Source organism: Amborella trichopoda, chromosome 13, assembly GCF_054954075.1.
Source record: "Amborella trichopoda isolate Santa Cruz 75 chromosome 13, AtrichopodaSantaCruz75HAP2 v2.0, whole genome shotgun sequence".
Lineage (NCBI taxonomy): Eukaryota > Viridiplantae > Streptophyta > Magnoliopsida > Amborellales > Amborellaceae > Amborella > Amborella trichopoda.
Genome location: NC_142348.1, coordinates 3,409,892 through 3,434,443, shown reverse-complemented (window position 1 = coordinate 3,434,443; position 24,552 = coordinate 3,409,892). Strand labels below are relative to the sequence as shown.

At 36.1% G+C, this 24,552-nt stretch overlaps 1 protein-coding gene across 1 annotated transcript; it reads right to left on the bottom strand.

Annotated features, from left to right (window-relative positions):
* Positions 1-7,027: 7,027 nt before the first annotated feature.
* On the bottom strand, positions 7,028-22,826 carry LOC18428189 (uncharacterized). The gene is made up of 4 exons (XM_006837230.4): positions 22,474-22,826; positions 11,541-11,784; positions 8,111-8,204; positions 7,028-7,702 (listed from the first exon to the last, which is right to left on the bottom strand). The coding sequence occupies exons 1-4, from the start codon at positions 22,818-22,820 to the stop codon at positions 7,437-7,439; spliced, it is 951 nt and encodes a 316-aa protein (XP_006837293.3). The 5' UTR covers positions 22,821-22,826; the 3' UTR covers positions 7,028-7,436.
* Between the last annotated feature and the right edge of the window lie 1,726 nt (positions 22,827-24,552).

Sequence of the window (24,552 nt, the reverse complement as noted above, 5' to 3'; positions counted from 1 at the left end):
ATATTTTTGTATTATACCGACACCAAGATACATAGACATGAGAAAAAAATAGATTTCAAATTTTAAAAATAGGATATTTTGTAACACATTTTTGACCCGTCAATTTTCAAGAATTTTTGAAGACTGCTCTCATATTCCTCTATTCACAACTACTGCCTATGATTGATGGGAATGTGCGATTGAGACCCTGCATTCACATATAATGGATCAAGTTTCATTAATTGCCAGCTAGTCATCGATCATAATAAATTCTCTTGCATTTTTTTTGGGTCCCATTCATAGAACATTATCTACTCAGAACCTAAACCATACCCACACAAAATGAAACTTAAGGGCAAAAGAGGAGAAGGGAGTAACATTTCAATTTTAAGAGAGATTTTAGGGTCGAGATCCAGTTTTTCTAATATCCAACATTTTACTGGACTCAACAATTTGGAGCAATGGTTGAAAAATCGGCGAGCCCACTCAAAATCGCTTGATTAAGTTTAGCCTTGAGATATCTCTCTTACGTCAGACTTTTATGAACCGGAAAATATCGTTTGAGTTGTTTGCAACCAAATGTTCTATTGTGGTGAACTGCTGTGGTCATTGTAAAGGCTAGAGGGATTCCCGAGTCATTGCTCGAGTCCCAAGCAATTTCTCTTTCCAGCATTTTTTTTCTTTAGTTTTCAAGCCGGCTCAGAACAAGAAGTGCCCGAGTCCTATTTTTCAAACAGTGACTAGTTTTTAGGCCAGTCACAGGGGAACTATGTGATAAATGTACCCTTAGCTTTGCATATGTAGTCCAACTAGGACATGATTTATAATCAAATAACTCATGATATTTAATGATGAAATGTCTTTATATATTGTATGGTCATGTTGAAACAATAAGTAATTTGGATGCGGAATTGGACCAAATGGGTTTCGTGGGTCCTGACCCAATTCCCCCACAAAATTCCCTTTTTCATTTTTTTTTTTTTTTTTCTTTTTAGATTTATTTAATGTTTTATGTAGTCCCCACTTAAATCCCCACTCCATAAACCTCTATTCTAATTTTTATTTTATTTTATTTTATTTTATTTATTCATTTAATAAAATGGATCACCAAACCACACGATTCAAGAACGGTATGGATCCAGTTGATCCAGACTAGGATTGGGGATAGACAATCCAGTCCACCGATCCATTTTTTTAAACACTGATTAGGATAGAACATTGTTTTAAAAATCAGAATGGGCCCCTAGACCGCCAAGAGCCCAATTCCAATTCGCTTAATTCTTGTGATTCTCAAGTCTGATCGGGTTATATATTACAAAAAATACAAAAGAAAAGAAGGCAAAAAGAGGGAATTGGGGCAATTCTGATATTCCTGGAATAAGAATTCCCCACCTTTTAAGCGACTCCAATTCGAATTGGCAAATAATTTTTAATCGCCGATTCCAATTAGTAAGAAAAAGACTTTGACAATGATAATGAGTTATTTACTTTGATCAAATAATTTTCATTTTAGAATTGTATGAGCCATAACAAATAGTCAACTAAAGCAGCACATTTTTTATGTTTGGACTCAAGTTAAGCGATTCCAATTCGAAGTGGCAAATAAATTTTAATCGCCGACCTCAATTAATTGAAAAAAAGCTTTGACGACCATAATGAGTTTTTTACTTTGATCAAATAATTTTTATTTTAGAATTGCATGAACCATCACATGCAGACAACTAAGGCAGCACATTTTCCAAGCCTGGATTCTGCAATGAATGGGATGGTAGGGAATGAGGGGAACATAGAAAAAGTGAGGGTTGTGAGGGATCGAGCATTTGGGTAGGTAGAGGGCTGGTGAGAGAATATAATCTTCGAGAAGACCCATTCCATGTGTGGATGAGTGCATTTGTGCTTTAGAGAGAATCTTTGAGGACCCATGCCATGTGATTAGAGAGAGAGGAGAGAGAGAGTATTGGGGGAAGACCTTCCAAATCCATGCCATTCCCATAATACTATGAAGACATATGCACGAATTGTATACGAAAAACCAACATTGTTATTTTTAGTTTGAGTTATGTGTTTTTTTTTAAACATAGTTTTCGAGATGAACTGGACCACCCGATCCAACTTGTCGGATAATCAACTCGTATTTTGGTCGATCTGATCTAAAACAAAAATCTTGTTTGGCCAAAAACCAGTCGATGATTTGACTAGTTTTTGCCAGTTTGGTTATTGGTTTTGACCGGTTCAACAAGTTAAACAAATTTATTAAACTTCTTTATGGTATATATTATATTAAAAAATCATTATTCTATTTTTTTTTTTTATGATCTAAAATCTAGTTCAAACGATTTGATTTGGACTAAACCTCTCACTGGATTGGTCAAGCAGGTTTTGATTGGACTACACGTCTCACTAGTTCGGTAGCCGGTCCATCCTAATAACTATGCTTTCAAATACACATGTTTGAAAGTTTGGTAAAACTAAAAATGCATTGACCATTGTATTAAAGAAGGGTGTGGTTTGCCTAAGGTTGCAACTTTAAACAATCAAAATAAGGTGCACTTCTAAATTTTATCATAAGATATAATTTTGGTGTAAAATTTTATTAGGGTGGCCTAAAAATCCATTTTTATTTTTAATTATAAAATTTTGAACTTCAAAAATGGCTCAAATCAAGTAGATCCATGAACACATAAAAATCATGTAAATAGATGGTCTAGATAATGTGTTGCAAAGTGCAATATTTATGGGACTCAAAATCATATTCATATATTTGGATGTTGAGATGATCCATTAGAGGGTTTTCCAATATCAAAACAACTTTTGCCCACAAATTTTTAGGTGCATCTTAATTCTACATTTTAAAGTTGCAACTTTATATAAAATTTTTCCATTAAAGAATTAACCATATTTTTTTTTTATACAATGAGGTTCCAATCACTCTAAACCATCATATGTTTGTGAAGATCGAGAATTTTTTTTTTGAACTTTAAGCTTTATCACAAGAACAGCCCCATCCATCACATTTTAAATTTAATGGCCACTTGTGATTTTAACTTCCTTGTACTACTAAATATAATGTTCGATAAAAAATAACGTATTTAAAACTTAAAAGTTTTGGTGCGTTCGATTTTCTTAAGCATCCACTTGATTTTGGATCTAAAGTTTCAGGTTCATTGGGATCATGAATCTTGTAAGAAGTGGAATTAAACTTTACAAGTAAACTATTTTAAAGAATTAGAATGGACAACACAAAATAACCCAAAAATATTTTTAAATTAAAATAATTTACTTTTGAGATTTAAAATTAATTTTTTTCAGATTCATGATAGTTGTGATCTAGATTATCGACATGTTCAATTTTAGATTTAAATCCAAATTTAGTGCTGGATTTTGGTGGGAGACACTTGAATAGGGTGGGTCGTCAATTAAGGCCCCAAAACCCTGTTGGGATATAGATATTTGGGGTTCATATTGATATATATCACTATGGATGTATATGTATATATCTTTTGATAAAGTTAGGCATCTAGAATATAGATACTAAGTCAAATTATCATACCATAATTATCTCTTCTAATCGTGTGATTGTCCTCTATATAAAGAGGAATTTATTGATGTAAACATTCGTCCAATATAATGAAGATATTAGCCGGTTGGAGTTTTGGATCCGTGGATGTAAGGATTCGGCTTTAACCACTTAAATATTATCTCTCCCTTTTATGCTATTCTCTCTCCCTTCTATGCTCCCACAAATTCTAATATGGTATCAGAGCTCAACGTCATAGTAGAACCAGTAGAGAGGCTATTCTCTCTCCCTTCTATGCTCCTACAAATTCTAACATGGTATCGAAGCTCAGCGCCATAGTAGAACCAGTAGAGAGTATACCTTTAGTAGATGAACTTCGTCATAGTAGAACCTAGTAGAGAGAATATCTTCAGTAGATGAACTTCTTCTGATGGAGTTCTGTGAAAGTCCTGCTTCTTGATGTGGCATACAGGCATGAAGGAGAGCGTAATAAGTTTTTCCGTTCACTGAAACATAACGGAAAGCATATCTTTTATCACATACCTTACACTTCAACTTCCATCTAGCTGATAAAAGATGATTCACAGCTTTTTGCTTCATATGTTTGATGAGGCCCCTCCCTCTCCTACTCCCATTGTTGCTCCTGACTTCAATGTAATCAGTTATTGAGTAGGAGTAATGGTGTGATTGCTTTGCTGCTGATAACCTCCCAAGTTGATTCTCCTATATCTAAGGAAACCCTCTCCTTCTTTGTGACTTTACCACACCCTTTTTGCTCTTTTTGCTCCTCTCTCTCACTATAATCACCGTGTGTACTTTGAGAGGAAAACTGGTAAGTGGATTCCTGTTCTTGGCCTCCATCAATCCAATGGTGCTCTGAATTATATTTAGAAAACAATTCATCGGTCCAATAAGTTGGAAACTGGAAAGTGGGTTCCACTACTTGGCCTGGATCAATCGAATGGTGCTCTGGATCATATTCAGAAAACAATTCATCAGTTGAATAAGATGGAAACGGCAAAGTGGGTTCCTCTACTTGGCCTACATCAGAATCATATTCCTAAGGCAACCCATTAGCTGAATAAGATTAATGTCTATTAGTTTTACAGCCATGACTGCTTACATCTAAAGCTCTGCAACATTCCATGGCCACCATGCCTTCTTCATCATCCACTAAGACTCGCATCTGCTTCTCAGTCCTTTCTCTCTCAGCATATCCAATTACCTGATCTATGAGCATCTCCCATGTCAAATTGCTCGTACAAGTCCACTCTAAAACCACCTGCATAAATTCCCTCTTCATACTCAATTGACACCACAACTGGTTGAGAGAGATAAAGGACCCCTTTTTCTGGATTTTCTCAAGACATGTCATCAATGGCCACCCCCTTTCGGTCCATTCCTTGAAAATTCATCTCAATCCTTAGTTATTCGGATTTTTGAGAGAGGGAAACTCTGTTCACAGGCTTCATCCGGAAAAAAAACAGTTATCTCCTCACACCCACTCTTGCTCTCTACAATCACACCTTCACACCAACACACTTCTATAAAGGCATCGACTCAGAGGCCAGGAACAGGTTTTCATGAGAGGGAGGAGCCGAAAGAGGAGGATAAAGAGCCCTGATCCTTGGTCTCTTGTTCTTGGAAGAAGAAGAAGAATCAGAGCACAAGAATGGAAGCGATCCAGACATAGGGATAGCAGTGATGAACCATCGCTTTCCTTGATGTTGTCGTTTCCAACTATCCAGATTATGTATAATCTGAGACCTCTCCAGAGTGCCATGTCCCTTTCAGGCCTTCATTAAGAAAACGCACCTCCACCTGGTCTCCAATTCTAAACAAACCTTTGCTCTTCTTTCCCATTCTCTTATGTCTCATTGATCCTTTGCACAAGTGCATCGTTTCTCTTTTTTTCTCCTTTGCAACGTCAAACCCACGAGCATATCTATGAAAATTTGAAAATCTTGAAAATTGATAGTCCAAAAATACATTACAAAATGTACTATTTTTAATACTTGAAATCATTTTTTTTTTCATGTCCATAATCAATTTGATGATATTTGGGCATCAAAGCAACCTCTTCTAGTGAAATTTTTGATATTCACCCTAAGTTGATTGTTTAAAGCCTTGTACTTATATAAATTTTTTCCTTTTCTATAAGGCTTTTGATATGCACCCTAAGTTGATTGTTTAGAGCCTTGTACTTATATAAATTTTTTCCTTTTCTATAAGGCCTAGGTCTTATGGAAAAAAATATAAATCCCTACCTTGAAACCTCATCGGTAAACAATGTAAATCCCTACCTTGAAACCTCATCGGTAAACTACTTTGGACATTCGAAATCTCTATGATGGCTGATGGTTCTAAAATCAATGTCCACCACCGATTATAAAATTTGTAAAGCAAAAAACAGTACAGATTTTGCGGACACGTGAACACTTGAAAATAGACGATTTAGATAATATTTTAGAATTATAAACTTAAAAATCCTAAATATTTTTCACAACCAAAGTTAAAAGGATCGATTTGAAGATTTTCTGACACCAAAACAACAATTTTTCATGAGCTTTGTGGTGAAGGTTTACTTATTTTTATAGAGCTGCGGCCCTATCAAAACATTTTTCCTTTAAAAAAAAGGCCAAGATTTTGATTCATTTAAACGATTTAAATGTTTCCAACATGAAAGGATAAGAAAAAAAAATTTAAGTAAATATAAAATAGTACACATACAAGTCGTGCATCCAGATTTGGGAGATTGAATCCAAAGCCCATAGTGCTTATTAGGCTAAGGAGGCTTTTGAAAAAGTTTATATAGAGCCGAGGCTCTAAACAATCAAATTAAAGCCCACCTCAAAATTTTCATTAGAAGAAGTTGTTTTGACGCCCAAATGCTATGAAATTGACCATCTCGACATCAAGATGCCTAGACATGAAAATAAAATGAATTTCAAATTTTGGAAATACATGAGAAAAAAATGAATTTCAAATTTTGGAAATAACACATCTTGTAACACATATTTAGACTGTCAATTGTCAATCAAGTTTTCATAGATCTGCTTAATCTACACTATTTTTTTAAGCTGTAAAATCTATAATTAATGATGAAAAAATATTTTAAGGTTATCACAAAGATTTCCAATATTTAAACCATATTTCTCTGCACTATTTTAAGGTGAGTTCTAATTTGATTGTTTAGAACCTTGACTCTATACAAACTGCAACCTTTACTTGTACATAATAAGGGTGTATGTGTGTGCAAGAACATGAGTAGACAGGCTATTAGCACACAAATAATTGGCATTTACGTGTTCCTGCAATTAAGATTCGAGGAGGTGGTGAATTGTAATGTCAAGGGTTTCATTCCCACCCGTTAACATAACAGAAAAGAAAAATAAAAACTAAAAAATAAAAACCCAATAATCACCAAATTTTGCAAACATGAAGTTCTCATTTAGGTGCTAAAAAAAGGAAAATGATTTTGCACAAAAATTATGGCATGAAATGAATGCATGGTTCTCCAAAGTAACATAGTTTCTTAGTAATTATTTCCTTTTAAGTGTTCAAATATCATTATTTTGGCAATGGTTCACAAATATACAAATAAACTTTTTCTCTATACAATTCTTGTGTGGTAACCCAGGAACTTTATGTTTCAACTTTCAACCCTGACCAAAGCACCAAAGCTCTTGTACTGTAAACATGATCAAAGACGCCACATTCCACATGGCCAAAGTTACACAGAGATTCACAGTTCCACTGCTTCATTTCTATATACAAACCCATTATAGTTATTCAAGCCAAGCATTATGGCATAATCAAATCAGTGACCTCGAAATTTATCCAACCAAAACCTGCATCCTTTTCACCAAATCCAAGGCCACCACGTAACTCCAACATTGTCAGGCGATGTATCATGGCTTGCCATGCTGACAAATAAGCGTCAAGCTCTATAGCTTCGTGTAACGACAATGACGAGAAGAACGAGAACAGAAAGCATGAGAGAGGATCTCAAAGTCTCTGTAAAAGCATCCATCTTTTTCTCTTGCTCTGCATAAGGAAGCCTAAACAGTTCGTCGATAAGCGTTGAAAGTTTATGGAGAATTTCCTGTACTTTTGCCTTGAGATTGTCCAAGACCCACTCCACAATCCAGGTGATGGCATCGGGGGAGTTTTTGTTGGGCCCATTGCTAGGAGTCACATTTCCAACTGGGATATTCAAGACACTTAACAATAGGATCAAATCCACATAAACACGCATACACGTATCTGTGTTGCCTGAACATGGACCACAAAACACTATAGTCCATTTCATCAATCACCACCCGATAAAATCATGGATGGTGATGAAGAAGTGGATCCCACCATCAGGGTTATGCCCATTCAAGGGGGTCCCACTGTCTGTCCATCACAGTCCAATGGACTTATGGCACACTTTCCATTGTTTGAGCACATGCACAATCATATGGATGCCCCTAATTTTTCTTTCAATATGCTTCTGGAAATAGTCAGAAAAAAAGTGTCATACTGATCAAAAATAAAAAGGAAATACATAATGCTTTGGACTCCACTTAGAAGGATCTAAAAAGAGGAGTAAAGAATAGCGCAATAGTACACCTCTGTGAAGGGAGTCATGGAGCTCTTGGACTGCCTCATTTTTTGAGACCGCATCCCAAACAGCATCGTCTGACGCCAATGAAACCACCATCCTCTGCACATCGAATTTTCAAAGATGCCAAGTATTTATATGCAACAAACAAAAATAGAATGGCCAAATCCTTCAAGTGCACTGAAAGAAACTTGCGAAATTACTACTATCATGGCTTCTTTCGATGTACGCCCATGCATGTTCATCTCTTTTCCCTTTCATGCAAAACCATTGTGCGTGAGGACATTTTTTTAACATTTACTGAGGGCAGGACAATTTTTTCATTCGATTGAGTGTACTAGGATTTGAATTATTGGAAATCGTGTTTTGGTAGAATGAAAATTTTCAACAAGAATCTACCCCCAAAAAAAATTTCAACAAGAATATTTTGGTGATTTGTTACACACAATGCAGATTTCCACTAAGGGGCAAGGGTATTCTTAGAAATAAAGAAGCATTTAACCCGTTTTTTAAAATTTGGACCCGGAACGGAGATCGCAAGATCCAGATCGTGAATTGGTGCCTGTCAAAGATCAAAACGATGTAGCTGTCCGAGTAGGACTGATCCACCAATAATGCAAAGTTGGGGGGATGAACACCTTTTTTTCCCCCCCATTATGCAGCTCATAGACTGTAAATCTCAATCGATCAAACCTTCAGTCAAATTGCTGATCTATTTTCTATATAGTGCAGCAAATTGGCTTCTAACAATCAAATTGGATTAAAACTTTCAGTTTAATATATATTAAAAAAAGCTTTCAGTTTTTTTATTAGAAAATTTTTTTTCTTTTTTTGGCTGTTGTTCTTGGCCCAGTTTGCCAAAGAACATATTAGAGTAATCTGTTCTTTTTTGGTTCTCTTAAAAGCTCATTGATCCCTCTACAACATCAGATCATCAATTTCAAGGATCAAAACCTTCTTCTTTTTTTGAAAGATGAAGCCCAAAAAATTTGGGGTGTTCACATCCAAGAATCCTGAATCAAAGATGAAGATCATCAATTTGGAGTTGATTTTCTACAAATTTCTGAAGGGCTTAGGATCTAAAAAAGCCACTGATTTGATCTGAAACAGGTATTTAGTTCTTTCAATTTGCTTTTTTTTTTCAATATTTATTTTACTAGGATCTAAGGTTTAGGTGGACATGTGGTTTTGGACATAATCCACCAAATCGCAAATTTAATCTTTGCTTTTAAAACAAATTTCAACAAATTTGTTGAAATTTCATTCAATTGATTCTTAATTTCATCATTCTACATGATTTTTTGTTCAATTTAAGGGACTAAAATTTTTTAAATAATATAATGTATGAAATCTTAAATACAATAGTACTTTTTTGCTACTGTTATATTTATTGCAATAGATTGTATAATTTTTTGTTCTTTTGTTGCCATTATATTTATTGCAATAGAATGTATAATTTTTTTTCAAAGAAAAGTCTTATCTTATAATTTTATAATAAATGCAATTTTGATATAAAAAATTCTTGATTTTTTATTGCAACCTTATATAAGCTTTTTCCTTTAATTAATTGTATAAAAATATAATTAGAATGTCTGTCAAGTATTTACAACAAGATTCTTTGAACATTATAATCAAGTAAAAAATAATAGTTGTGCAACTAATCTAATATTGTATCAAAATATTTGTAAGTTTCAAAATGTTCCCCATGCCTGATAAACTTTCAAGTTGCTTTTTCATCTCTCTAACATTCTCAGTAGTTCCACACTTTCACCATGTCTCATCTTAAAGTAAACCTTGCATGGCTGCATAACAAAAAGCATAAAATTATTTGCAACTATTTGCACGAGGTGATTCGTAGTGGGATAAACAAGTTTAAGCAGCACTTGGCAGGAGTTAAAGTTGAAGTTGCAGCATGTCTTGATGTTCCTCAGAATGTGAGGAAGCAGGTGGTAGTTCTTCTTACTGCCAACAAGGGTAATAAAATAGCCAAACAGAGGACAGATAAGGAGATGGCTTACCCCTATACTCCATCTAGTGGGAGGGGAGTAGATGAGCAATTTCAACTGGACATGGAGCTTGCGATGAGACCAAGCATGGTGGAAGTGCACCATCAAGAAAGCAGCATGGGTACAGATGGTAGAGTTGACATGGGCTTCTATGGAGTAAAGGGCATGTATGGAGGAGCTGACACGCGTATGCATGGAAGGGTCGGGGAACTTGGCACTAGTTCTAGGTGGGGAGGGGTGTTGTCAGGGACTACCTCAACCTATACACCAGATGTTGAGTAAGCTCCTCCTGGCTTGTCGACTGGTGCTAGTTTCATGGAGACCAGGCGACGAGCACATAGCAGACCTACTTGGCCCACTACTCAAGGGGTCGCATTGACCCATTCCTCTCCAAGCCGACGGCATAGCAGAAGAACATCTACACCAAAATGTTTAGAAATGCAATGGATACAGTGACGAAGGAATATAAAATTATAAGGAAAGCAAGGGATATACCAGAAGGACAGATTAAGGGAAAGTTTACTGTCCTCACCCTTCAGTTACAATGAATAAAAAATTATAATGGTTAATGCCCGATAGTGGTATTCAACAACTCAAATTTGGTGTCTGACATGCACAAGGCCAAAATCAAATGAGCCAGTCAAGTCAAACGATTAACTCGTAAAAACTTGGGGGTTTACTTTTTATAAATGTCATGTGGAAATTGTAAATAAATAAATAAATAAGAAGAAGTGTTCAAAAAGGGAATCCAAACCAGTATGTTCCCTAAGTTATATTACATTGCTACCACACTGCAAGAGACTATGTGTTAATCAAGCTAACACAGAATATTCTACATAACAAAAAGCTCGAACACATCCCATGTTTTCCATTTATAAAAATCATCTACTAAACGAACTGAGTTGACTTAAGCGAGTTTTTCCAAGTCAAAACAAGTTTTTATCCATTGGACGATAGAACTGAAGATGAAAGCATGCTATTATATTTAAATTTTTAAATCATTTCATTAAATAAAATAAATTTATCTAAATACCCATGAGAGACGAACTATTTAACTTTCTACTCATATACCCATCTAAAGACACATGAATACCCATGAGAGTTGAACAATTTAACATTCTACTAATGTCTTTCGATTTAATTTCCAATAACCTTCAAAAGACACATGATCATGAGTTGGAATAGTTGCAACAAGGTAAGATGCTAAATAGTTGAATCTCTAGGGGGTAGTTTGATAAATTTCCCTTAAAATAAAACCAAGAATGCATACTAGTCAATATCTTATCACCCAATAAGTCTCCAATGAGATCCCACTACACACTATAAAACCCCTAAGAACAATAGATGCAACCATGTCCACAACCCCAAGTTCATGCTTAATGAAAATTAAAGAAAGAGAAAAGTTCAAGAAAGAAAGAGAGAATGTACAAACCTGAACATATGGGTTGGACCTAAGCAAATGAAATGCATCAAAAACTCCAGTGCTTTCCTCGGATTCTGACATTTTGGGGTAATAATAGTTCAGTGAAGGTTCAATCCAGTCTGGAAGTTGTCCAGATGAAGGACCATCATCTAATGTGGTGTTTGAGACAATGATTCGATTATCCATTCCCCTTTCTGATGTAGACAGCAACCCATCATCATAAACTTGAGAGTTGGAAACCGGGAATATAACCCTACAACAAATCAAATCATGAACTCCGTACTATGGAGATGCTGCCCAAGACAGCAAATGTTCTGAGAGAGTAACTACTCTCTCTCTCTCTTTCTCACTCACTCACACACACACACACACACACACACACACACACACACACACACACAAACACACACACAAAGTGCATCACTATATGTCGTTCCACATGGTGCATCACATAGTTACTAGGATCTCCCAAATAGGTGGCAATCCCACTCTGGGATCTCACCCTTGTGATTTATAAACTTTGGGGAACCCAATCCTACTATTAGGGCTCTCGATCTGAATGTTAAAGACTAAGACAACAACCAAACTGATGATTTATAGCCAGTTAGCAACACAATTATAATTTTCATATAGTTACATTGCTTACTAGCTATAAATAAAGAGATACCTACATTAATGAGTAAATATAATCCTAAATCCCAAAAGGCTGGGATTAAGATCCCAAAAGGTCAAGATTAATATTCCCAAAAAGTAGGGATCTCGATCCCTAAAATTTGGGAAAGTTGGGATCTCGATCCCTAACATTCAGGGATATTCACCCCTAACATATGCATTATACAGATGATGCTCCCAATCATAGGGGTCTTCTAGCATTTCACGATCCCCCCACTCCCAATCCACTACATCCTTTTGTTGTCTCTCCATTGTTAACACAAGTCATGAGGGGAAGCCAAACTCACAAGTCATGGGGGAACTTATATGTCACATTTGGTGCATCATTTTGTTAAAGGAGAACCAGACTTCTTTCCTCATCTATCCCTCAAACTCCAACCCAAGGGTGTCTTGATCATCCCAAGCACTCAATTATAGGTTCATCTTCAATAAGAAGCAAGACACTCAAATTTGTCTAGCAAGCCCTTCCATAATCCATGCTGTTTTCTTTGACTATATGATGGTACAACAAAGGTGATGTATTTTTTCCATTAATAATGCCGGTTGCAGCAAGTTTCAATTTTTTTTTATCAAGAGCACTTTCAGTAACAATACTCTTAAGCTGGATGTCATTTTTGATATCCAATAAGAACTCATTTGTAAATTACAAGTGTCATTTTTGATATCCAATAAGAACTCATTTGTAAATTACAAGTTCCACCTGAGAAGCAATTTTGGAGCTCTTGATTTATTTTTGAGGGATTTGATAAGTATTTTAGAGCTCTTAAGTTCTAGTCAATTTTAAACAATTTAAGGAGACTCCTTTGTTATTGGGTATCTTTGAATCAAATTCTATATCTTCACCTTGTGCCCACAGGTGAAGCAGGATATGAATTTATAGGACAAACATATGCCCATACTATCACTAAGAATTGTGTTCCTTAGTTAGTGACAAGAAATCCAGCTCATAGTAAAGCCTTAACACTTCAATTGCAGCAGAAAATATGTGTCTCATGAACATACATAAAAATTGCCCATTCACTCCTGACTTCAATGGACTCCTTGAAGGAATACGTCAGCATATTCTTGAAAATCAAAACTAGTTCACCATATGAAGGTACTGCAGTCCAAGCAAGGCCACACATACTACTATCTATGTAACTAACTTCTCCCTAATCACATTCAAATAGAGACTACTCATTTTTAGCAAACAGAATGGTTACCTGGTCGCTTGAAACGCCACATATTCTGTTGCACATGTTTCTTTTGAATAATATGCTCATCTGCTAGAACCACAAAACAATAATCTCAAATTATTGTCGTAGATCTTGTGTGTTGATCTTTAAAAGATTAGCCTATTTCCAAATCACAAGAAATGTAGCTCCCTGCTCTCCTTCTCCCCTAGTTATCCTCCCATCCTTTAGTTCCATCTTCTAACTTACTGGACGCTATATTACAATTCACATCTACTACCATATGAATGAGATTTATGTCAACCCTCATTAAACTAAGAACATGAAGTTGCACCCAAAGCTTCCAATGCTGGTGATCTGTTGAAATGGTAGTCAAACACTCAATTCTTAGAATCATGTAACAAATTCTGCTGACGCAAAGCCTAGTCAAGGTGACTGGGTGAAGCACAATCCAAAAGCCAAATTCCCAAAAGATAAGAAAGACCGCAAGTTTAGTTGCACTTCCCACCAAGGATCAACAATTACAGTAATCAATTGAACTTCACATTGCTTTCAGGAATGAGACTACACTGTTAGTCCAAATAAAAATAATAATAAATACATAAAATTGAAAAAATAAACTTACTCGGATCTGTCCTTAAATCACACGAGGGACTTGAGGTTCCATATCAAATCCTATAGACCAAGCCATGTGGTGACAGGCAACGTTGAGAGTCATCTTTGATGAATCTCATTCACCCTCCATCTCTATTTTTTTATATTTTTTTTTATCTTTTTTAGAGGGGTTAACCTCCTTTTATAGAGAACAAATTATTTTGTAACTCTCACATTCATGGTATATCGGAGTTGAGATTCAAGTGTAAGTCCTGCCTTAATTCCTTTAAGTGCAACTAATTAGGATTAACAAGTTGTCACCAAACTGTTAATCCTATGTAATGAGCTAAACATGTCATTAGTCCACTAATGACTCACATAATAGGATGTCATCCAAGCATTCCCACAATTTGATAAAAGATATTTATAAATTAAATAAACTTTGTATATCTATAATATAAAAATAAATTCTTACAAGGAATCCAATTCCAAACACACCACTGGTTTTCCCTCCAATGCAACATCCTATTAAAGCTCAAAAATGGATCCAAGTATATTACATTGTCTCATGTTAACCACATGGGATTTCACATATACTTCAACATGGCTTTGTACAATTATTGAAAAAAAAAAACTTCTGGGAGAAAATGGCTAATAGACCACATTTCCAACAACTCCCACTTGGCCTGAAGGCCCGTTGACATCTTGTAAATGTCATTGCCTCATGCTCTTCACATGGGATTTTCATATACCCAGCTAGTGTAATCAAACACCACACTTAGATTTTCTGGCCTCCATAGCCATATATATGACATTGCCCCATGCAACTTGCATAGGATTTCAAATATACCCTACCAATACGGTCATTGACCACACTTAGATTTCCTGGCCTCAACAACCTTGTATATGGTATTGCCTCATGCTACTTGCATGGGATTTCACATATACTCTGCCAATGTGGTCATACACTACACTTAGAGTTCCTAGCCTCAACAACCCTGTATATGGCATTACCTCACGCTACTTGCATGGGATTTCACATATACCCTACCAAAGTGGTCATACACCACACTTGGATTTCCTGGTCTCAACAACCTTGTACATGCATTGCCTCATGCTACTTACATGGGATTTCACATATATCCTACCAAAGGGGTCATACACTAGACTTGAATTTCCTAACCTCAACAACCTTGTATATGGTATTGTCTCATGCTACTTGCATGGGATTTAACATATACCCTGCCAATGTGGTCATACACCACACTTAGATTTCCTAGCCTCAACAACCTTTTGTATATGGCATTGCCTCACGCTACTTGCATGGGATTTCACATATACCCTGCCAAAGTGGTCATACACCACACTTGGATTTCCTGGCCTCAACAACCTTGTATATGGCATTGCCTCATGCTACTTGCATGGGATTTCACATATACTCTACCAAAGTGGTCATACACAGGATTTCTTGGCCTCAACAACCTTATATATGGCATTGCCTCATGCTACTTGCATGAGATTTCACATATACCCTGCCAATGTATATACATTGCCTCTTGCTACTTGCATGGGATTTCACATATACCCTGCCAATGTATATACATTGCCTCATGCTACTTGCATGGGATTTCACATATACCCTGCCAATGTGGTCATACACCACATTTGGATTTCTTGGCCTCAATGGTTTTGTATATGGCATTGCCTCATGCTACCTGCATGGGATTTCTCATATACCTTAACAATTATTCACCAACACGTTGGATTTTATTTACATCTATCTTTTAGCCAAGAGAAAAAAAAGGCCCATTGCTTCCGCATGTTTCTCAAACATGTCATCCACCACTGGTCTTTAAGTCCAAAGCACAGATTCGGATTATAGGTCAAAATCATAAGAACAATAATAATTTGACAAAGCTTTAAGTGGTGGAGGTTCGAGTCCTCTTCAAGGCATTGAGAATGCTCATTGAATGAGCAATTCAATGACTTTCTTAATGTGCATTGATCACAATCGAGATAACAAATTCAATTCTAATTTGGTAAATGATGATTTACTCCCACCATCCAATGAATAGCTATCAACAATATGATAATTCAATCTAACACGATACATCATTAAATATTTTAATGTTATGTGGATATACACATAGCACTATAAGGTGTCAATGATTACACTTTCCAAGGATGTTGTAATGCATAATCTTGTAAAAAAAGAAGGGAGGAAAAAGAATATTATCACAAATATACATTTATTGTTGAACTTGGAATATTCATAAGCATTGATCACCATGAAATATTTCAAATCAAGTATTTCCTTGCGTAAATAGTTGTCTTGTCATAATATGTATAATTGCTAGAGGGCTACATTAGAAATAAAAATGTAAATAGTGAACACCAAATTTCTCTTTCGTACATGGCAAATGAGAGAGTCTATCTCTCTTTTCCTCTCAATATGTTTTCGTACAAATGATTAGAGATGAATGAATATTGAGCTTTGCCTAAAATTACGCAAGCTGCCTTTTGTGCATTAAGAGGTTTAGCTAAAATATAAAATAATGTCTTACAGTATTAACATCAACGCAACTTTTCGATGATGTCTATGGTCATGGACATGGATGATGGTGTTCATGTGGTTCATAGCCCATGGTGCAAATGACAAACTAATGAATGTGTCCTTCGTGTTCATTGAAGAGAGAGACTTACTTATCTTTAAGTAGAGAGAGAAACTTAAATTTTGAAAAAGAGAGAGACTTACATTTTGAAATAAGACCATACACTGATTTGCATTGGTTTCATGCTATTAAGATAAAATATAATGTGAACAAGTTTCTAATTTAAGGCAATAAAAAATTTACCATAAAATCTTTGTAATTAAAACCTTCCAAATACTTTTCATATTCAAAATGCATCGATTTTATGCTATTTAGATAAAATAGAATGTGAGCAAATTTCTAATTTAAGGCAATAAAGAACTTACCATAAAAACTTTGTAATTGAAACCTTCCAAATACTTTTCATATTCAAAGTGCATTGATTTCATGCTATTTAGACAAAATAGAATGTGAACAAAATTTCTAATATAAGGCAATAAAGAAGTTACCAAAAAAAAAGATTTTTCTAATTGAAGATTACCAATTATTTTGAAACACTACCTAATATTAGCCGTGGTCCTTAAAGGAAACTCAAGGGAGTTCCTTTTATTTACTCTTTTTTTTTTTTTTGGACATTGCAGCTACGGACATCTCCCATCCTCATAGACAAAACTCCAAAAAAAATTTACATTACATTGGGAGGTAATAGCCATTTTAAGTTCACTTTCTCTCTCTAGCCTCCTCAAGTTGTTCTCTTTATGGAGAAGAATGAAGTCTGCTGCAACAACACCCAATCGTGTAACAAGCCAACACTGCATCTCTCTAACAAGCCTCAACCTTGGTGGCTCATTGAGTTTCAATAAAACCCTAAGGGCTAGGAAAGATTTTGGGGGTTTTAGAGAGAGAAAACCAGGTGTAGTAGTGATACCAGGTACTGTTCAGTACATAGTGAATGTCATAAAAGGGGCTTTTAGGTTCTATTTCACGGTTAACAGTGGCTGCAAGGGGCAATAGTCACCGCACCAATGGTCAAGTTCAAGCTCATAGTGAGCTTGCGGGCTCAAACGAAACTTCAACTTCTGCAAAACTCCATTACGGGTTGGTATCAATCTAACCAACCCCAGGAACATTCTATCACAAAGCCTCAGTCCGCAATGAAATATAAGACCTTGACCTTGCAGAAAAATCTAGAACTCCATCCATAGTTGAGGTAAATGGGAGAAGGTACATGGGATCAACTCTAAGTCCCTTATTCTATTGTAAAAAGAAGATATCTTTTGGGATCAAAAGTCAAATGGCTTCTAGTTGGCGACAAAAAAAAAAATTGAATGTTTCACAAAATAGCAAGCTGTGGCTGTTGTGTTAATATTATCATGCACATCTCTATGGGGCAAAATGCCTTTCAAGAACCAAACTCAGTTGCCTCTGTATCTCTTTCTTTCAGCAACTTTGCTAACCTCGATTTGATACCATTGTTAGTCCCAATAAATAAATAAATAAAATTGAAAAAAAAAAACTTACTCGGATCTATCCTTAAATCACACGAGGGACTTGAGGATCCATACCAAATCCTATAGACCAAGCCATGCGGTGACAGGCAACCTTGAGAGTCATCTTTGATGAATCTCATTCACCTTCCATCTCTATTTTTCTATAATTTTTTCTATCTTTTCTAGAGGGGTTAACCTCCTTTTATAGAGAACAAATATATTTTGTAACTCTCACATTCATGGTCTATAGGAGTTGTGATCCAAGGGTAACTCCTGCCTTAATTCCCTTAAGCGCAGCTAATTAGGATTAACAAGTTGTCACCAAACTATTAATCCTATGTAATGAGCTAAACCTGTCATTAGTCCACTAATGACTCACATAATAGGATGTCATCCAAGCATTCACACAATTTGATAAAAGATATTTATAAATTAAATAAATTTGTATATCTATAATATAAAACAAATTCTTACAAGGAATCCAATTCCACCACTGGTTTTCCCTCCAGCGACACTGAGTTTTCCCTCCAGTTCAACATCTTATTAAAACTCAAAAATGGATCCAAGTATATGGCATTGCCTCAGGTTAACCACATGGGATTTCACATATACTTCAATATGGCTTTTGTACCATTATTGAAAACAAATAAATTTCCAAGAGAAAAGGGCCTGATAGGCCACATTTCCAACAACTCCCACTTGGCCTGAAGGCTTTTGGGCATCTTGTACATGACATTGCCTCATGTTTTTCACATGAGATTTTCATATACCCAGCTAGTGTCGTCAAACACCACACTGAGAGTTCCTGGCCTCCATAGCCATAAATATGGCATTGCCCCATGCAACTTGCATAGAATCTCACATATGCCTTGCCAAAGTAGTCATACACCACACTTAGATTTCTTGGCCTCAACAACCTTGTATATGGGATTGCTTCATGCTACTTGCATGGGATTTCACATATACCCTGCCAAAGTGGTCATACAACACACTTGGATTTCCTGACCTCAACAACTTTGTATATGGCATTGCCTCATGCTACTTTCATGGGATTTCACATATACCCTGCCAAAGTGGTCATACACCACATTTGAATTTCCTGGCCTCAACAACATTGTAAATGGCATTGCCTCATGCTATTTGCATGGGATTTCACATATACCCTACCAATGTGGTCATACACTACACTTAGATTCCTGACCTCAACAACCGTGTATATAGCATTGCCTCACGCTACTTGCATGAGATTTCACATATACCATGCCAAAGTGATCATGCACCACACTTGGATTTCATGGCCTCAACAACCTTGTTTATGGCATTGCCACATGCTACTTACATGGGATTTCACATATACCCTACCAAAGTGGTCATACACCACACATGGATTTCTTGGCCTCAACAACATTGTATATGACATTGTCTCATGCTACTTACATGGGATTTCACATATACCCTGCCAATGTGGTCATACACCACATTTGGATTTCTTGGCCTCAATGGTTTTGTATATGGTACTGCCTCATGCTACCTGGGGAAGAGGACTCCAACCTCCACCACCTAAAGCTTTGTCAAATTATTATTGTTCTTATTATTTTGACCTATGATCCGAATCTGTGCTTTGGACTTAAAGACCAGTGGTGGATGACAAGTTTGAGAAACGTGCGTAAGCAATGGGCCTTTTTTTTCTATTGGCTAAAAGATAGATGTAAATAAAATCCTACGTGTTGATGAATAATTGGTAAAGTATATGAGAAATCCCATGCAGCTAGCATGAGGCAATGCCATGTACAAAACCATTGAGGCCAAGAAATCCAAATGTGGTGTATGACCACATTGGTAGGGTATATGTGAAATCCCATGTAAGTAGCATGAGGCAATATACAAGGTTGTTGAGGCCAGAAAATCCAAGTGTTGTGTATGGCCACTTTAGCAGGGTATATGTGAATCCCATGTAAGTAGCATGCGGCAATGCCATAAACAAGATTGTTGAGGCCAGGAATTTCAAGTGTGGTGTATGACCACTTTGGCAAGGTATATGTGAAATCCCATGCAAGTAGCGTGAAGCAATGTCATATACAAGGTTGTTGAGGCCAGAAAATCTAAATGTGGTGTATGACCACATTGGCAAGGTATATGTGAAATCCCATGCAAGTAGCATGAGGCAATGTCATTTACAAGGTTGTTGAGGCCATGAAATTCAAATATGGTATATGACCACTTTGGCAGGATATATGTGAAATTCCATGCAAAGAGCATAAGGCAATGCCATATACAAGGTTGTTGAGGCTAGAAAATCCAAGTGTGGTGGAATATGTGAAATCCCATGCAAGTAGCGTGAGGCAATGCCATATACAAGGTTGTTGAGGCTAGGAAATCTAAATGAAATTGGTATGGCTAGTAAAGATTTTGGGAGTTTTACAGAGAGAAAATCAGGTGTAGTAGCGAAACTAGGTACTGTTCAAGACATAGTGAATGTCATAAAAGGGGCTCTTAGGTTCTAGTTCACGATTAACAATGAATGTCATACAAGGGGCTTTTAGGTTCTAGTACACGGTTAACAGTGGCTGCAAAAGGCAATAGTCACTGCACCAATGATCAGGCTCAAGCTCATAGTGAGCTTGAGGGCTCAAAGGAAACTTCAACTTTTACAAAACTCTCCATTAAGGGTTAGTCTCAATCTAACCAACCCCAAGAACATTCTCTCTCAAAGCCTTAGTCCTCAATGAAATATAAGACACTTGCAGAAAAATCTAGAACTCCATCCATAGTTGAGGTAAATGAGAGAAGGAAAGTCAATCCCTTATTCTACTATAAAAAGAAGAGATCTTTTGGGATCAAAAGTCAAATGGCTTCTAGTTGGCAACAAAAAAAAAATTGAATGTTGCACAAAATAGCAAGTTGTGGATGATCTTTTGGGATCAAAAGTCAAATGGCTTCTAGTTGGCAACAAAAAAAAAATTGAATGTTGCACAAAATAGCAAGTTGTGGATGTTGTGTTAATATTATCATGCACATCTCTATGGGGCAAAATACCTTTCAAGAACCAAACTCAGTTGCCTCTATATCTCTTTCTTTCAGCAACTTTTCTAACCTCACTCTGATACCATTGTTAGTCCCAATAAAAATAATAATAAATAAATAAAATTGAAAAAAAAAACTTACTCGGATCTATCATTAAATCACACAAGGGACTTGAGGTTCCATACCAAATCCTATAGACCATACCATATGGTGACATGCAACCTTGAGAGTCATCTTTGATGAATCTCATTCACCTTCCATCTCTATTTTTCTATGTTGTTTTCTATCTTTTCTAAAGGGGTTAAGTTCCTTTTATAGATAACACATCTATTTTGTAACTCCTGCCTTAATTCCCTTAAGTGCAGCTAATTAGGATTAACAAGTTATCACCAAACTGTTAATCCTATGCATTAAACTAAACCTGTCATTAGTCCACTAATGACTCACATAATAGGATGTCATCCAAGCAATCCCACAATTTGATAAAAGATATTTATAAATTAAATAAACTTTGTATATCTATAATGTAAAAACAAATTCTTACAAGGAATCCAATTCCAAACACACCACTGGTTTTCCCTCCAGTGCAACATCCTATTAAAGCTCAAAAATGGATCCCAGTATATGGCATTGCCTCATGTTAACCACATGGGATTTCACATATAATTCAATATGGCTTTTATACCATTATTGAAAGAAAATAAATTTCCGGGAGAAAAGGGCTTGATAGGCCACATTTCCAACATAAGCTCCATACTACAAGTGAAGTACGTAGTAGATCACAAGTGAAGTAAGCAGTAGGAAGCAAACACATTTTGTATCAATGAAGGAAATGAGGGTTTTAGAATTGATGGTTGACAAAATATACAAGTTGAAATTATGCCTTGACACACCTTACAATGTGGCATTTTGTTGGAACATACATGAATTGGCAACAAAAGTAGAAAAGATATAAAATTGCTGCATTCTAATATTCTTTTTATAGATAAGTACATTCTAACAATTGAATAAAAATGGAAAATGAAAGAAAAAGGAAACTCGTGCTTCAAAGTAAATATCAAGAGTTTGGTACTGCAGGAAAATCAGAGAGAGAAAGAGCAACTAAACAGAAGCACCCAAGACTTCAGAGAGAGAGAGAGCGCAACTAAACAGAAGCACCCAAGTTCCCGAAGAGAGAAACAGAACCATTCAAGCCTCCGTAGAGAGAGACAGAGAGCAACAGAACAGAAACACCCGTCCCAAGAGAGAGAAAGGGAGAGAGAGATAGAATAAATAAGAGCACCTCAGAGTCTAGAACCAAAATGTTCAGGAAAGCCATAACATTGCAAAACAAACAAAACAACCCAAAGAAACCGAACAAGAGAAAGAGGCATAAATTGTAGACAGAGAGAAAGCTCACTGTTGAAGTGCTGAAACAGCATCCTCCACCTCCGCCCTGGAAGGAACAGGCCCAAGCACCCACCCACCATCACAAGAACAAGAACCCAACACCACCATGACATCACTCTTCCTTTCTCTCTCTTCTACATTTTCTCTCTCATCTTCCTCCCTTTCTCTCTCCTCGACAACCCACTCCCACTCTTCCCATCCCCTCATCCGGGCAGCCGGGCACCTGCCCGTGCGAACTACGGGAGGTCTCCAAGAAGGGAAACTTAACATCGTGGACCTCGGGCAGCTGCCCGAGAAGCCCCCAAGGCCTGCCCCGCCGGCTGCCCGTAACATGCCACCTCTGCTCCCTGCTGCCATTGATTTCCCCCAAATTGAGCTCCATCACGGTTTTGTAGGGAGGCTTTTCTCTGAAATGCGCTTGTGTTCGCGCGGGTTCAAATTGTGTACTTGCTCCCTCAGTAGTGCCCGTACCCTAGAAGTTCTGGGACCCAGAAGTTTCGAGATGTGAGGTCCTGGCCCAGCCCTCGGGCAATAATAGCCGAGGCCCTACTTTTTTAAGGTCAAGCCGACCAAGCTGCCTAGCCCATTGTCAGCCTCAGTGGGCAAACTAAAATTGAATTAGTGAGGTCATTTTAGTAAGGACGTTGTTAGCATGCGGGTTAAGTCTGCACATGTAGAAATACGGGCCTCTTAATAAATCTATTTTTTAGATGGATTGTTTTACTTAATTTTTAATAATACATAATCTCTAATATTGAAATCATGAATATAAAAATAAATAAATTTTAAAATCTAAAAATAATAATTATATTAATAAAATATTTGAATCATAAGTTTCAATTGTTTTTGGATGGACCATATATTTGCATCCATCTTAAAGATGGATGCTTTATACATCTAAACCACATATGTAGAAATACATCCTATTAAAACTAAAAAATCGATCTATGTATATGGCATTGTCTCATGTTAACCACATGAGATTTAACATATACTTTAATATGATTTTTTTTCAATTATTGAAAAAATAAATTTTTGGGAGAAAAATAGCCTGATAGGCCACATTTCCAACAACTCCCGCTTGGCCTGAATGCCTTTTAACATCTTGTAGGCTCTTTAATATCTTTTAGGCCCTTTAACATCTTGTAGATGGCATTACCTCATGCTTTTTATATGGGATTTTTTTCATATACCCAACCAGTGTAGTCACACGCCACTTTTAGATTTCCTAACCTCGACAGCTTTATATTTGGCATTGCCTCATGCTACTTGCATGTGATTTCACATGTACACTGCCAATGTGGTCAAACACCACACTTGGATTTTTTGACCTCAATGGCTTTGTATATGGCATTGCCTCATGCTACCTGTATTGGATTTATCATATACCTTACCAATTATTCACCAACACGTTGAATTTTTTTTACGTCTATCTTGTAGCTAAGAGAAAAAAACTTATTGTTTCTGCCTATTTCTTAAATTTGTCATCGACCAATGGTTTTTAAGTTCAAAGCTCAGATTCGGATCATTGGTCAAAATAATAAAAACAATAATAATCTAACAAATTTGTTAGTATTATTATATACATAAAATAAATATTTAAGTGGTCTCAACCTTAACAATAATAAAAGAAGGAAATATAATATCATTTCTGGTTTGTAGGTTCAATAAGTTTCAAATCGATAATGTTATCAAACTATTCAATAATGGCTCCCATTATTCTCAATATTTGGTTGTCATCATAATAACAAAAAATAGTTCAATATAGTCTAGCATGCTAGATCAGTAATTGCTCTCACTTTCTTAATGTGTGTTTATAATCATAGAGCTAACAAATTCAATTCTAATTTGGTAAATGATGATTTACTCCTCCTGTCAAATGAACAGATATCACCAATATGATAATTCAATCTAACATGATACATCGTTAAATATTTTTAATGTTATCTGGACATACACAAAACTTGATAAAATGTCAATGATAATTACATTTCATTGACAAATAATAGCTCAGCATCACATCCTTATGAGTACAAATTTAGTTTTCTAGATAAACGAAAGAATACTAAGCAAAAAAAAATACCGAAAA

Coding starts and splice junctions, on each gene's coding strand:
- LOC18428189 (XM_006837230.4), bottom strand. CDS start 22,820: ATGGCAGCAGGGAGCAGAGGTGGCATGTTACGGGCAGCCGGCGGGGCA. Junction 8,205..11,540: donor GGTCCAACCCATATGTTCAG/GTTTGTACATTC, acceptor TTCGATGTGCAG/AGGATGGTGGTTTCATTGGC. Junction 7,703..8,110: donor CCATGACTCCCTTCACAGAG/GTGTACTATTGC, acceptor TGAATATCCCAG/TTGGAAATGTGACTCCTAGC.